At 42.7% G+C, this 16,150-nt stretch overlaps 1 protein-coding gene across 1 annotated transcript in view; it reads left to right on the forward strand.

Annotated features, from left to right (window-relative positions):
- Nucleotides 1–5,126: 5,126 nt before the first annotated feature.
- Nucleotides 5,127–16,150, forward strand: part of Ern1 (endoplasmic reticulum to nucleus signaling 1) — a 91,060-nt gene continuing 80,036 nt past the window's right edge. The window contains exon 1 of the mRNA XM_041635812.1: nt 5,127–5,326. Coding sequence (XP_041491746.1) covers nt 5,267–5,326 — 60 coding nt within the window. The 5' untranslated portion in view covers nt 5,127–5,266. The remainder of the gene's footprint in view (nt 5,327–16,150) is intronic.

Below are 16,150 nucleotides of genomic sequence, written 5' to 3' on the forward strand. Positions count from 1 at the left end.
TGTACTGTGTGAGTATGAGTGTGTACTGTGTGAGTATGAGTGTGTACTGTGTGAGTATGAGTGTGTACTGTGTGATGTGAGTATGAGTGTGTACTGTGTGATGTATGAGTGTGTACTGTGTGATGTGTGAGTATGAGTGTGTACTGTGTGAGTATGAGTGTGTACTGTGTGAGTATGAGTGTGTACTGTGTGAGTATGAGTGTGTACTGTGTGATGTGAGTATGAGTGTGTACTGTGTGATGTGAGTATGAGTGTGTACTGTGTGATGTGAGTATGAGTGTGTACTGTGTGATGTATGAATGTGTACTGTGTGAGTATGAGTGTGTACTGTGTGATGTATGAGTGTGTACTGTGTGAGTATGAGTGTGTACTGTGTGATGTGAGTATGAGTGTGTACTGTGTGATGTATGAATGTGTACTGTGTGATGTATGAGTGTGTACTGTGTGATGTGAGTATGAGTGTGTACTGTGTGATGTGAGTATGAGTGTGTACTGTGTGATGTGTGAGTGTGTACTGTGTGATGTGATGTATGAGTGTGTACTGTGTGATGTGATGTATGAGTGTGTACTGTGTGATGTGAGTATGAGTGTGTACTGTGTGATGTGAGTATGAGTGTGTACTGTGTGATGTGAGTATGAGTGTGTACTGTGTGAGTATGAGTGTGTACTGTGTGATGTATGAGTGTGTACTGTGTGATGTATGAGTGTGTACTGTGTGATGTATGAGTGTGTACTGTGTGATGTGAGTATGAGTGTGTACTGTGTGATGTATGAGTGTGTACTGTGTGATGTGTGAGTATGAGTGTGTACTGTGTGAGTATGAGTGTGTACTGTGTGAGTATGAGTGTGTACTGTGTGAGTATGAGTGTGTACTGTGTGATGTATGAGTGTGTACTGTGTGATGTGAGTATGAGTGTGTACTGTGTGATATGAGTATGAGTGTGTACTGTGTGATGTGAGTATGAGTGTGTACTGTGTGATGTGTGAGTGTGTACTGTGTGATGTGATGTATGAGTGTGTACTGTGTGATGTGATGTATGAGTGTGTACTGTGTGATGTGATGTATGAGTGTGTACTGTGTGATGTGAGTATGAGTGTGTACTGTGTGATGTGAGTATGAGTGTGTACTGTGTGATGTGTGAGTGTGTACTGTGTGATGTGAGTATGAGTGTGTACTGTGTGATGTGAGTATGAGTGTGTACTGTGTGATGTGAGTATGAGTGTGTACTGTGTGATGTATGAGTGTGTACTGTGTGAGTATGAGTGTGTACTGTGTGATGTGAGTATGAGTGTGTACTGTGTGATGTATGAATGTGTACTGTGTGAGTATGAGTGTGTACTGTGTGATGTATGAGTGTGTACTGTGTGAGTATGAGTGTGTACTGTGTGATGTGAGTATGAGTGTGTACTGTGTGATGTATGAGTGTGTACTGTGTGATGTATGAGTGTGTACTGTGTGAGTATGAGTGTGTACTGTGTGATGTGAGTATGAGTGTGTACTGTGTGATGTGTGAGTGTGTACTGTGTGATGTGAGTATGAGTGTGTACTGTGTGATGTGAGTATGAGTGTGTACTGTGTGATGTATGAATGTGTACTGTGTGATGTATGAGTGTGTACTGTGTGATGTGAGTATGAGTGTGTACTGTGTGATGTGTGATTGTGTACTGTGTGATGTGATGTATGAGTGTGTACTGTGTGATGTGAGTATGAGTGTGTACTGTGTGATGTGTGAGTGTGTACTGTGTGATGTGAGTATGAGTGTGTACTGTGTGATGTGAGTATGAGTGTGTACTGTGTGATGTATGAATGTGTACTGTGTGATGTATGAGTGTGTACTGTGTGATGTGAGTATGAGTGTGTACTGTGTGATGTGTGAGTGTGTACTGTGTGATGTGATGTATGAGTGTGTACTGTGTGATGTGAGTATGAGTGTGTACTGTGTGATGTGAGTATGAGTGTGTACTGTGTGATGTATGAATGTGTACTGTGTGATGTATGAGTGTGTACTGTGTGATGTGAGTATGAGTGTGTACTGTGTGATGTGATGTATGAGTGTGTACTGTGTGATGTGATGTATGAGTGTGTACTGTGTGATGTGATGTATGAGTGTGTACTGTGTGATGTGAGTATGAGTGTGTACTGTGTGATGTGAGTATGAGTGTGTACTGTGTGATGTGTGAGTGTGTACTGTGTGATGTGAGTATGAGTGTGTACTGTGTGATGTGAGTATGAGTGTGTACTGTGTGATGTGAGTATGAGTGTGTACTGTGTGATGTATGAGTGTGTACTGTGTGAGTATGAGTGTGTACTGTGTGATGTGAGTATGAGTGTGTACTGTGTGATGTATGAGTGTGTACTGTGTGATGTGTGAGTGTGTACTGTGTGATGTGAGTATGAGTGTGTACTGTGTGATGTGAGTATGAGTGTGTACTGTGTGATGTGAGTATGAGTGTGTACTGTGTGATGTATGAGTGTGTACTGTGTGAGTATGAGTGTGTACTGTGTGATGTGAGTATGAGTGTGTACTGTGTGATGTATGAATGTGTACTGTGTGAGTATGAGTGTGTACTGTGTGATGTATGAGTGTGTACTGTGTGAGTATGAGTGTGTACTGTGTGATGTGAGTATGAGTGTGTACTGTGTGATGTATGAGTGTGTACTGTGTGATGTATGAGTGTGTACTGTGTGAGTATGAGTGTGTACTGTGTGATGTGAGTATGAGTGTGTACTGTGTGATGTGTGAGTGTGTACTGTGTGATGTGAGTATGAGTGTGTACTGTGTGATGTGAGTATGAGTGTGTACTGTGTGATGTATGAATGTGTACTGTGTGATGTATGAGTGTGTACTGTGTGATGTGAGTATGAGTGTGTACTGTGTGATGTGTGATTGTGTACTGTGTGATGTGATGTATGAGTGTGTACTGTGTGATGTGAGTATGAGTGTGTACTGTGTGATGTGAGTATGAGTGTGTACTGTGTGATGTATGAGTGTGTACTGTGTGATGTGAGTATGAGTGTGTACTGTGTGATGTGAGTATGAGTGTGGGTTCGAATGTGCTACAATGCACAGGTAGGGGTCAGGCGGCAACTTCCGAGAGGTTCATCTCTCATTTCACCGGCAGTTGTGGGGATCAAAGTCAGGTCATCAGACTTGTACATCAAGCATTTTTATCTGCTGAGTGTGAGCCATCTCACTGGCTCCAAGCTTTTTTATTTGGAAACCCGAGCATATGGGTCTTAAATGTCCTTCTGTCAGCTTGCAGTCTGGACATGTAATCAGTCACTGAAGAGTTCCTCCCCAGTTCAGGGCTCCAGTGTTCCACGGCTGCCTGGACCACCATGCCCAGAAGGGTTGGAGCCTCTAGTGTGTCCCCCCCCCCCCCCGTTAATCCCAGACCTATTTGCATCGAGACATGTGGATAACACTTCAAATTGTGTCTGCTGATTTCAAAACTGCCAAGATTCCCCCCTCCAAGCTTTATTCTGCAGTGTGATAGGAATTGCCCCGTGTGTGTGTGTGTGTGTGTGTGTGTGTGTGTGTGTGTTGGGAATAGTAACTTTCACTCCAGGATTTGGTTTTCCTAGGGACAGTTATGTGTGTTATAGTTAGACAGAGTTGACCCAAAGTACACACAGACTGGACACTTAGTGTGTCCCCTTCTACACAACCATATACACTAATTCTTTGCTGTTTTTTTCTAGGATTACATTTTTCCTCAAAAACTTGAAAATTGGGCTGGAGAGATGGCTCAGTGGTTAAGAGCATTGCCTGCTCTTCCAAAGGTCCTGAGTTCAATTCCCAGCAACCACATGGTGGCTCACAGCCATCTGTAATAAGGTCTGGTGTCCTCTTCTGGCCTGCAGACATACACACAGACAGAACATTGTATACATAATAAATAAATAAATAAATAAATAAATATTTAAAAAAAAACTTGAAAATTACCACAGGCTGTCAAAGGACCAAGACGGGGAAAAATTAGAGAATTTGTCCCTGCTTCCCTCCTTCAGTGGTCCCATGTAGCCCAGGCTAGTCTCAAACTTACTATCTAGCCAAGGGATTACTTTGACTTTCCAGTTCACCTCCAGAGTGCTGGGATCACAGGCGTGGCCAGCACACCCAGTTTTTCCAGTGCTGGAGAAGTAGCCCAGCATTATCAACTGAGGTACACTCTCAGCAACTCCATTTTTCTACTGGAATAAAACCTAAGCTACTTTTTCCTTGTGCTCTGAATGTTAGTGTTTCCTATTATAAACAAGTTCTGCCCTCCCTCTTCCAGCTCAGTGGAGGGCAGCTTGGGACCCAGTGACCAAACAACTTGTTGGACTCGTTAATTCTGATTAATAACCCACAACCCTTAAATAGACCTTGGAGTCCTCAGCCCACCCACACCCTCTCTAAAGAATTGTGACACATGTCATCTCAAGCTTCGCCAGGCCACATCTACAAAGGTCACGTAAACACATATGCACAAGGAGCCACATGATTTCCTTCTTACAATTTTTGGTGAATGACTTGGCTGTAGTTCATACCGAGGGGAACGGATGGCTGCGGGACATGAATTGGGGGGGAATTCCTGAGGGCAAGGCAAGGGAAGGATGAGACCTTCGAGCTGGATTAGGCACAGCTGGAGGACCCTCCGCAGTGAGGCCACGGGGATGGGGCAGCGGCTGAAACCCTTGCTTCAGAGGTCGCCTAGGCAACCCTAGTAAGTGGTTGCTGGTAGCAGGGAAATGGAGAGCTGTTGGGCAGCCCCTTCTCCCAGACCAAGCCTCGTGCCGCGCGGGTCCATCGTCGGGAGAGTGGGGCCTCCGGTGGGGTGACAGAAGTCAGTTTTCCTGCGGACAGGTTTATCTATTCGAAAGCACAGCGACCACAAAAACCGAAAGCCAAGGTTCCCTGGCCTCTGATGCCCAAAGACGCAAGGCAGCCCGAAGCTAGCCCCGCCTCGGTTTCGTTCTAACCTCACCCTCTCACGATCACCACGCCCCAAACCATCGAAGGCTCCTCCCAATCCAGACAGTGACTCCGCCTTCTAAAGGCTCCGCCCCCGAACCGCCCTTTAGCCCGCCCCGACCGGAAGAGCCGCAGCACAAGGCACTTATAGGGCCGGGAATGGGGGTGTCGCCGTCGCTCAGTCAGCTCCGTGTCCTCCGTTCCTCCGCTGGTGCCGCGCTGTCGTCGCGGCACCCCCGCCCAGCCCTCTGTCCACTACGTCCCCAGAACCGGCCGGCGGAGCCCGGAGCCAGGGCCGCGTCCCCGCCATGCCGGCCCAGTGGCTATTACTCTTGCTGGCGCTGCTGCTACCGCCGCCCAGCCCCGGGGTGAGTGACCGGGGGAGTGCGGCTCGGGGACGGGCGGGCTTGTGGCCGGAGGCGAGTCGCGCGGCCGTGGTGGCTGGCGTCCGAGCCGGGCCGCGGCGGCGGCGGCAGCGCCGGGAGGCCGGGCGCCTTGGTTGAGGCGACAGCCGGAGGCTTGGCGGCGGGGTGAGGCGGCCGGCCGCACACAGGCATCCTCCTCCCCAGGCGCCTCCGGGGCCAGCGCGGCTGAGGCGGCCAGCGGCTCCGGGGCTCGGACGCGCGCGCGCGACGGCTCGGGACTGTCTCCCGAAGGCCCGAGCCCCGGGAACGCTGCCCACCTGCCCCGCCGTCTCCACAGGTGGGCGCCCGCTCTGCCGCCGGGGCCTCGAAGGACACCCGAAGCCGGGCGAAGCTGCTGGTGGCTGGAGTTTTGAATCTTTGCTCGAAAGTTTTTAAAAATGCGACTTTACGAAACGAATGCAGCTGGGAATTGGGTACGGCGGGTTTTTGGTTGGTTGGTTTGTTTGTTTTTCCCAGCTGCTGGGCTCTGCTTACCTGCCCCGAAGGTTTCTTTGTTTTCGGAGGCAGGGGGCTTCCTGCCAGTATTTTGGTTTGCTAGTAAGCTGTGGGCATTGGACCCTTTTAAAGACCCGATGTGTGGGCCAGAGTTGAAGTCACTTCAAAACTTAAAGCAGTGTCACGTGTGGGGCCGTCAGAAACGTCTCATCTTTTTGGGCCCGGTTTATATTTATTTGTTTCTTTATCCACTTAGGGTTTGGACACTTTGGCTAAAGAGGACATTTTGTGGGCGGACATGGCCATTTTCATCTTATAGTTGGAAGAACTAAGGGCTTAATTTTTTTTTTTTTTTGTTAAGAAAAACACACTGTTCAGGATGTAGGCATGGCGCATTTATACTGGTTCTGTTTAATGACCTCTTTGAAGGTACCGTGTTCCCTTTAATACGGCATATCGTGTACCAGGTGTCCTGGTGGAGGGTTGGCATGTGTGGTGACCCGCGGGCCAGCCGCGTTGTTAACTCTGGCGAACTCTTTGAACTCTTATGCCTTGTAGGTAAATAATTGTGCTCACGGAGTAGCAAGAAATTAGAATTTAGAAACTATTGAAGTATTAAAGAAGGTCTGCTTTTTCAAATTCAAGGTGTTTTTTTCTCCTCAAAGGAAAATTTATATATATGCATTTTCATAATGGCAGACCGTAGGTGTTTTGGGAGGATTGTTTTGTTTTTTCTTTCCTAATTAAAAAGAAAAAAAAATCTACTTTTCATTACTAGGATCACCAGGTTTTGAACTTGAACACTTCACGTTGGGTTGGTTGATTGCTGCCTGGTATTTGCTCACAAATAAGAATATAAATAGAATGGCTGAATGTTCGATGTGGAAATTGATCATTTCATATTTTCATAGCGGATGTATATGGTTTTCTTCCCCACAACTTTGTGTTTACTCTTCTTTCACTAGATTCTAGTGTTTTTGTCATTCAGCAACATAGGGTAAAGAGCCAAAAAATAACTTTATTTTAATTTTAGTTTATGTCAGTATTTTCGAGTATGCTCGGGAACCCAAACTTGTCAGAGTTCATGGGAAAGATTCCAGACCCTTATCAAAGGAGGTTTTACTGTAACTTTTTTAGATGAAAGGTCAAATTTCACTTTTTCTTCTAATAAAAGATTTCAACTCCAAACATGGTAAGAATTAGTATTTTAAAATTTGAAGTTAGAGCAGAACTCGTACTTAGAGTAGGCAGCAATGACTTTGGGCAGAATGCAGCAGCTGTTAGACAGACCTGAGTTCTAACTGATAACTTGCTAGCTAACTGTGTTCTCCAGCAAGCTATTTTTCTTTTTAGGGACTCCGTTTCCTGATGTGTGAAACGGGGACAGCTAGTGCTTGAGAAGGCAGATACCTTGCTCATAATAGATAGTGAATGTGTGTTCTCTATCTCCCTGCAAAGTGCCTTTTACTCTACATCATCTAAGTGCTGTGCTATGCCTTCGCGGGGATTTTTTTTTTTTTTTTGGTACTTTGTTTTGATTGATGAAGTAGCTAGTACATTGGAAGCAATGCTGTGATTTTCTTTCAGAGTGTTTTTCACTGAGCCAGACACTGACTCATTATTGGTTGAGACACTAGGCTACAAGATCCAAAATGCAGTAATGTCCTTATTAGTAAGTCCTGAAGGCTGCTCTTGCCAATCCAGAATGTTTCCCCTTTTTTCCTACCTTATATCTGATATTAGTTAATTTTACATGGATGCTACTTCACTCAATTATACTCAAAGGCATGTGAGACCAAATGCTTTTGTTTAAAAAAAAATTAGCGTGTGGACGTGGTAGTATACACCTTTAATCCCAGCACTTGGGAGGCAGAGGCAGGTGGATCTCTGTGAGTTTGAGACTAGCCTGATCTACAAAGGGAGTTCCAGGGTAGGCTCCAAAGCTACAGAGAAACCTTATCTCGAAAAACAAAACAAAAAAATTAGCTCAGCTAATTTTTTATTTAGTCAGTATTTGGCTTGATGGGGGTCAAGAAAAAGACACTGAGAACCAAGGGCCATATGTGTAAGAAACATGATGTGCCTCTGAGAGATAAATCTCAGCCAAAAATGGCCTTGTTTATCATTTTTTTTGATAGTCGTTACTTGCATGAATTATCCTAGTAGGAGACATGGAGCTATTTATTCTGTGGCTAGGAGTAGTTGCTTCATTGCTGATGATATCAGGATTGTTGATATGAATTTAAACTGTAGTTGTGCACACCTGCATGTTTTATTAATTCAGCTAGCTTCCCACAGCTTTCTTCAGCAAGATAGTGTTTCAGAACAGCAAGAAACTGTATATGAGACTTTCTCTAAAGAAAGAGCATTTATGGTCTGGAGATATGGCTCAGCAGTTAAGAGCACCCAGGTTCAATTTCCAGCACCAACATGGTGGCTCACAACCATCTGCAACTCTAGTTCCGGAGGATTCAACACCCTCATACAGGTAGGAAAAACACCAATGCACATAAAAGTAATTTTTTTTTTTTTAAAAAAGAGTATTTACTGGTCTTATAGAGGACCTGGGTTTGATTCCCCAGCACCCATATGGAGACTAAGAACAGCTTAATTCCAGTTTCATGGGATTCAGCATCCTTTTCTAACCTCTGAGGCAACAGGCATGTATGTGGTACACATATACATACATGTTGGCATATATGTATATGTATATATATCAATAATAAAAATAAAATTTTTAAATTTAAAGATAGAGTATGATCCTGAATAGGAATCCAGTGAGCCACGTAAAGGTGTCGTCACACTGTCTGGTGGCACATTTTCACCTTCATGGATCTAGGGGAGGTGGTTGCTTCAGGTTTTCCATGCCATTTTCAGGTGAAGACTCATTGAATGTCTATTTGATTTTCGTTGAAATTCTCCTTGTGTTTGAGATCTAAAGTCATCTGTAACTTTAGTATTTTGTGTGTGTATTTAGTTTTTTCGAGACAGGGTTTCTCTGCAGCTTTGGAGCCTGTACTGGAACTAGGTCTTATAGACCAGGCTGGCCTCCAACTCACAGAGATCTGCCTGCCTCTGCCTCCCAAGTGCTGGGATTAAAGGCGTGCGCCACCACCGCCCAGCTCTATTTTGTGTGTTATAATGATCAAATATTTTCCCCACAGAAATGATATAGAGGAGAAACATTTAATGTCATTTTAATGGATTTAGTTCATATTATTTTCAGATAATTTGGAGCCTGTCGCCTAGCCAAGATGATCAGAGAGTGGTGCTGACTTAAAAAAGAGGGATGGTGACTCATACTCTGTGAATAAGGGTGTTGGTTGGCTGTGTCTCCCGATGCTAAAGATTGTGCTGTGGCTTTAGCTTTACCATATTCCACAGGCTCGCCTGCCTTAGAGTGACATACTGCAGAGATGTGTGGATGAGTACACCCTACCCTTTGGGGAAAAGTAGAAATTAAAAGCAAATAATCATAAGGCTGTTACTTACATTTCTTCTTAAAATTTTAACCATCATCCATGTAAAGATTTGAGCGTTTGTATCCACCTACAGGTTGGGGGATGGAGTCCTGATTGATTGGGTTGGAAGAGCACTGAGCCATGGTTTGCCTAGCAGTTGCCTTGCTGGAGTTGTGGGGTTGTTTCCATTTTCCTAGTCTTACAGGACAGGTGTATTGCCTTTGATTCAGCCGTGTATGTTAACATGGCAAATTTTAAAAAACTCAAGATGAAATTAAACCCCCTGTATAATCACTACAAATCAAACATCACCCCATTAACATTTTCAATAGCTTTGTGGAATGATAGTTCACTCATTAAAAAGTTTAATCCTATAGTTTTTAGTGTATTGATAGAATTGTACGTTTTCCACAAATAATTTTATTCATTAGTTGTTACTCCCTTTTCCCACCTCAACCTCCTGTTCTCTACAGTACTAACCTACTTTCTATCTTAGTACATTTGCTCGTTTTGCATATTTCATATGAATGGAATCATGTAATACTTGTGTCTTAAAATTAGCTTTTTTGATCCATATTCTGCCCCCCCCGTTTATATAGAACAGTATTTCTTTCCTTTTAGTTGCAGAATAATATTTCTGTCTGTGGACACACCACACCTAGCAGTCGATGGCCATGTGGCTTATTTCTACATTTGGGCTTCTATGGAGGTTGCTAAGAACACTTAAGTGCTAGTTTTTCTTGGTGTAGAACTGCTGGAGCATGTGATAACTGCATATTTAACCTTTTGATGAATGGCCAGCCTCATCACTATCTTATATTCTCACCTGCAGTGTACATGGGGGCACTCACCGTCTTTTCTTATAGTTCTCTAGTGGGTATGAGTGGTAATTCATTGTGGTTCTGATATGCATTATCTTGATATTCTTTCAGACATTTTTTTCTGTGTACAAATTTACATAGATAATGTTTTTCTTTCCCAGACTGAAACACAGATATCTCTCTCTCAGTAAATTTAATTCTGTAATATCATACTGTCTACATAGTACTTCTGAATAGATGTACCATAGTTTGATCATTTAGATAATGAGGATTTATTTATTTATTTATTTTTGTTTTTTGAGACAGGTTTTCTCAATACCTATGGAGCCAATGAAACCAGTCCTAGAACTCTATGTCCTCAAACTCACAGAGATCCGCCTGCCTCTGCCTCCTGAGTGCTGGAATTAAAGGCGTGCTCTACCACCACTTGGCCTAATAAGGATGTTTTTAATTTTGATATTGATAATAATTAATATATGATGAACCACCTCATTGTTAAACTCTTGTATGTATCTTAATTGCTCAATTATTTGCTGGAAATAGTTTCTAGCACTGAAATTTGTGATTGTATGTATAGATTTATAGTTCTTTTCTGAACCTCAAGTACTGTTGGATATTTGTTTTAATTTTATTATTTTTATATGTACAGGTATTTTACCTGCTTGTATGTCTTTGTACCACATATGTACCTTGTTCCTGCAGAGGCTATATCAGATCTTCCTGGAACTAGCTTTACAGACAGTTGTGAGCTGCCCTGTGAGTGCTGGGAATCAAACCCAGGTCTTAACCACTGAGCAATCTCTCCAACAGTTGGAGGTATTTTAAAGCATAGAATCAACATTAAATTGATAAGACAGCCATTTTAGAGTAAGCTGATTTCTTTAAGTTGAGTGAAAAATATTTGGCTTATGTTTTCAGGATGAAAATAACCTTGGCGGTCTCCCTGACTCCTATGTAATTAAGCATTGCGGAGAACGGTGGTGCCTTATGCTGGCTTTTAAATGGCTCATCTCAGCTTCCTTTGCTCTGCAGTGGTTTCAGATCAGCTTTCTAGCAGATGCAGTCCCCACGAGCACTCTACAACTCCTCAGGGTAATCCTGTGACTTTAGTTTTGATGGTAGCCTGTCTCCTGCAGATAAGATTCTTTGTATTTGGTTATGAGACCATTTACAGTGTTGTCTGAAGATTGTTCATGAATCAAGAGGTAATGTATTAGTTGTCCTTTTGAAGACTTTTGTTCTTTTCATGGCTTGTTGGTGCAGCTATTTTTCTTAGGAAGATTAAAGTGCCAATTGATATTAAAGTTATTACTTTGAGTTTTTGTTGTTGTTGTTTTTTATTTTATTTTGCTTTATTTTCTTTCCCTACAAAAATACCTGAACCTATTTATCCATAAGAATGTATTACTTTCAGAATAATTACTTCATCAGGTCAATATGTTATACAAATATGCTCCCCCCACCCCTGCTTTTCTTTCTTTTCTTTTTTTTTTTTTTAACATTTTTGTTATTTATAACTTTGTAATCATGTAGTAACTTTAAACAAAATAACCTTTTTTTTTTTTTTCTTTCTGGGACAGGGTTTCTCTGTATAATAGCCCTAGCTATCCTGGAACTAGCTCTTGTAGATCAGGTTGACCTCAAACCCAGAGATCTACCTACCTCTGCCTCCAGAGTTCTGGGATTAAAGGCCTGTGCTGCTACCGCCCATCACCTTTTTTTTTTTTAAATTGAGGAAGGGCATTTGTATAACCCTGGCTACCCTAGAACTCACTAAGTAGACCAGGCTGCCCTTAAACTCACAGAGATTCCCCTGCCTCTGCCTTCTGGGTGCTAGGGTTAAATACACGTGCTACCATGCCCAGCACCAAAATAACTTGTAAAAAAATTTTGTTTTGTTTTGTTTTTGAGCCATGATTTCCCTATGTAGCCCTGGCTGGCCTGGGACTCAAAGTGTAGACTAGGCTGGCCTAATCTAACTTGTGTGATCCTTTGCCTCTGCCTTTCTAGCCACCATGTTCTGCCCAAATAACTTTTCAATAACCCTAAAACAAAAAGGAATCTTTTAAAAATTACATGTATTTATTCTTAAGCCAGTTATCCTTACATAACTTAAAACAGTTCCCATTTCCTTCTGGTCTTCACTGAATATAATGTCTATGTGAGTCACACTGCAGCTTTGACCACAACTATTGCTTAGTTTGATTGCAGTTTATTGCAAACACTTGGATTAGATCTTTACTGGTTTATTGAAATGAAACCCACCCTCAGATCATTAGCACTTTCTACCACTTAGGGGATTCACGAGTATAGTTTTTGAAGTGAGTTTCTTTAAAGTTCTAGAAATATTTTGAACTGTAGTAGCATATATGAATAAATGTGTAGGCTCGTGGGGGCACTAGGGTCAGTCTCAGCCATCTCATCCAGTCCATCCGTGACAGCGGGGAGACATTGAAGGTTTGGAGAGTGAAGTTTAGGCAACTGCCACCTCCCAACTCCCTCCCAGGTACAACCCTTCTCTCTCAGGTTGAAACCCTTACCCTCCAGAAAAACAGATTAGGAAGCCAGGGCCAGAGAGGTGTAGGAATCTGTCTTAGGTTGTATGTGAGTGGCAGAAAAAATTTTGAACCGGATCCTCTTGCTTTTCACTGGAAGCTGTCTCCTGACCCTTTGCAGTTCTTTGTCCTGGGGCTTATGTTAGAACTCATCAGTACAGCTATTCGTGTTAACCTGAGGAGTGGACTAAGGAGGGTTTGGAGAAGGACCATCTGGTAGGCTTGTTGGTAAGGTGGAAAATGCTTACTTAAATGGTGTATATTCTTCCCACATGAGCTGTGACCTGCTACCCTGTGTTGTGTGGAGCTTCAGCTTAAGCTAGGCATACTGCCTTCATCTGAGAAACTCTTGTCAAGAGTTTTTAGTGGCCTGACCCAGCTCCAGAGGGTTAAGATCAAGAGGCCAACTAAACCAGATTTGCAGTTTAAGCTCATTTCTTTGAGGGCTAATAATATCCGAGCAGGTGCATGTTTTTCAGTAACTTCTCGCCTGGTAATATGTCTGAAATAGCAAAACTGAAAACTTGTCTTAGAAGTCCTTAACTAACTTCTTATTACCAACTCTGCCAAAGCCTTCACCAGGAAACCCTGAAGAGACAGAACTGTCTCTGCAGAGGCCTCACCTCCCAAGCAATTCTAACACCCGGGAAGTGGGCCTGCAATGACAGGAAAGAGTGAGGACCCATGGGCCCTTGGGCCCTTGTACCATAGAGAGACTCAAATTAGCCTAGGTGAAGAGTATAACAGGGGGTTGGGGAACAGGAAGGTATCCTGTTGTGTGTGTGCTGATTGATTTGTGCTAGAGCCATAGACAACCCTGCTTTTCTTTTCTATTTTTTTCTCCTTTATGGAGTTTAGCATGCGGTGTTAGCCAAACCCACTGTAGTGTAGGCACTCAGCAAATACTCATTGAATTTCCCTTTCAGGTTCATTAAGAACAATAAAACAGGCTAATTTTTTTAAAAAATTTATTCATTCATCCTCCCTCCCTCCCGTCCTCTCTTCTTTTATTTGAGACAGGGTTCTCTGTGTAGTCCTAGCTATCCTAGAACTCTCTCTGTAGACCAAGCTGTCCTCAAACTCAGAGATCTGTCTGCCTCCACTTCCTGAGTGATGGGATTAAAGGTGTGTGCCCTCATTGCAGGCTGTGCCACCATTTCCCATTTCCGAGCACAAGGGACAATTTCAACTTCAAGCAAATGGCTGGTGGATTTCAAGGGTAATGATAGAGAAAGATGCCACTTTGGCTGTCTCTATTCTATAATCTTTTTTTTTTTTGGTGTGTTTTTTGTTTGTTTGTTTTTAGTTTTGCTTTTTGGTTTTTTGACACAGGATTTCTCTGTAATAGCTCTGGCTGTTCTGGAGCTCTCTTTGTAGACCAGACTGGCATCAAGCTCACAGTTCTGCACAGGGATTACCTAAAAGGCCTCTACCTGGGGTTTAAGACATCTTTTTAAAATATGCCCAGAGATTTTGATTTCCTTCATCTGGGATAGTAGCTGGGCATGGAGCTTTAAAAGTTTCCTAGGTGAGTCCAGATGACTAATTTGAGTTCAGACTAGGAGTACTGCGGCAAGTAACACATCCTTGGTACAGCTGTGGCCTTCTGTGCAGATGTTCCTCTCACACCTGCAAGGCCCCTCAGGAGTCACAGGCCATTAATTTTAAGAAAAATGGTTTACCTTAGTCAACAAGCTCCTCTGGCTCAGCCAGAGATCAATGGCAACATCAAGTTCTGGGGATCTGACAGCACTGTTTGTTCAGAAATGTAGGATGAAATTCAGTTTCCATGACAAACACTCCTGAGACATAGTCAAACAATTGTCCTCTCATCTGAGATGGGGGAGGAGAGATGTTCCACTGAAGAACAATGTGGTTTTGAATTATAATTATTAATTAGCCCACTAACTAAGGAAATCATGTTTAATACAAGAAGATGATCCTGGGTCAAGGGTCATTTTTTTTTTTAAATAGTGAAACCTCACACTAAGTGAAGGATGAAATGGACTGATCACCACCATTATTAACATGATGGAGTTTGGCAGTGGAACAACTAGATCTCACTGCTGACATGAGGAGCTTATGTAGGTGCAGCATACTCAGGTGTGTCTATCCACCCAAGCAAATGTTCTGAAAGCCCCTCTAACCGAATAAAATACACATTATCATTGAAATCCTCTTAAAGATTACAGACTAGAGACTGGGCAGTGGTGGCACATGCCTTTAATCCCAGCACTTGGGAGGCAGAGGCAGGTGGATCTCAGTGAGTTCAAGGCCAGCCTGGTCTACAGAGCAAGTTCCAGGACAGCCATAGCTACACAGAGAAACCCGTCTCAAAAAAAAAAAAAAAAAAAACCAAAACAAACCAAACCAAAAACAAAACAAAGAACTTCTAGAAGAGGCATTTGATCTCTTGGGACTGGAGTTCCAGATGGTTGTGAGCTATCATGTGGGTGCTGAGAACCAAACTACTAGGGTCTTCTTCAAGAGCAATAAGGTATCTTATTCACTGAGCCATTTCTCCAGCCCCTAATTTAATTTTTTGAGACATGGTCTTTCACTCAAACTTGAGGCTTATTAATTAAGCTAGGCTGACTGTCCAGTAAGTCCCAGGGATCTGCCTGCTCTGATGCCCCAGAATTGGGATTATAAGTGCATGCCACAGTACCGGGTCTTTTACATGGTGCTAAGGATCAAACTCAGGTCCTTGCCTTTGCATGGCAAGAACATTACTGACAAAGCTAGCTCCACAGCTAGTCAACATTTTCTTTTGTTACTTTTCAAAAACAGGTTAACTTAAGAGCCATAGATGCTTATTTTTTGAGCACAAACTGTTGAAAATTGCTATTATTAGCATTATCTGATAGCTGGCCTTCTATTCAAATACACTTAATAAATAACTGAACTGCAAGAAGTCTATACAGATTTTTTAGTAATAGTTTTTTTAATAATTTATTTTTATTTCATGTGCATTGAACATTGTTTTGCCTTCATGTATGTATGTCTGTATGAGGGTGTCAGGTCCTCTGGAACTGGAGTTATAGACAGTTGTGAACTGCCATGTGGATGCTGGGAATTGAACCCAGGTCTTCTGGAAGTACAGCCAGTGCTCCTAACCACTGAACTATTTCTGCAGCCTCCTATAGATGTTCATTAGAAGGTACCTAACACTTATTTTTGCTTTCTTTGTTTATTAAGAGACTTGAAAATTAAAACAACCCAGATTTCCAGGTTCTCTCACCAAACCCTGACAAGTAAAACATCCTTGTGATATTAAAGTTTGCAAGCAGGAACTTCATAGCAATAATGAAGTAGCTAAGGAAAGTGGGTGAAAGGCATTTATGGAGGGAGTAAGTTGGGTCCTTAAAGTACAAGAGTGAAGCATGTACTTTCCTAGAAGTCCATGTGCCAAGGACATAGCTATGTCCTGTGTTTAGTGTGCCACTACTCAAAATTGCCATGGTAGGCAATCAACCTAGGTGTTCATTTGTAGAT

Source organism: Microtus oregoni, unplaced genomic scaffold, assembly GCF_018167655.1.
Source record: "Microtus oregoni isolate MIOR12 unplaced genomic scaffold, Mior012 000048F_ref0000485, whole genome shotgun sequence".
Taxonomy (NCBI): Eukaryota; Metazoa; Chordata; class Mammalia; order Rodentia; family Cricetidae; genus Microtus; species Microtus oregoni.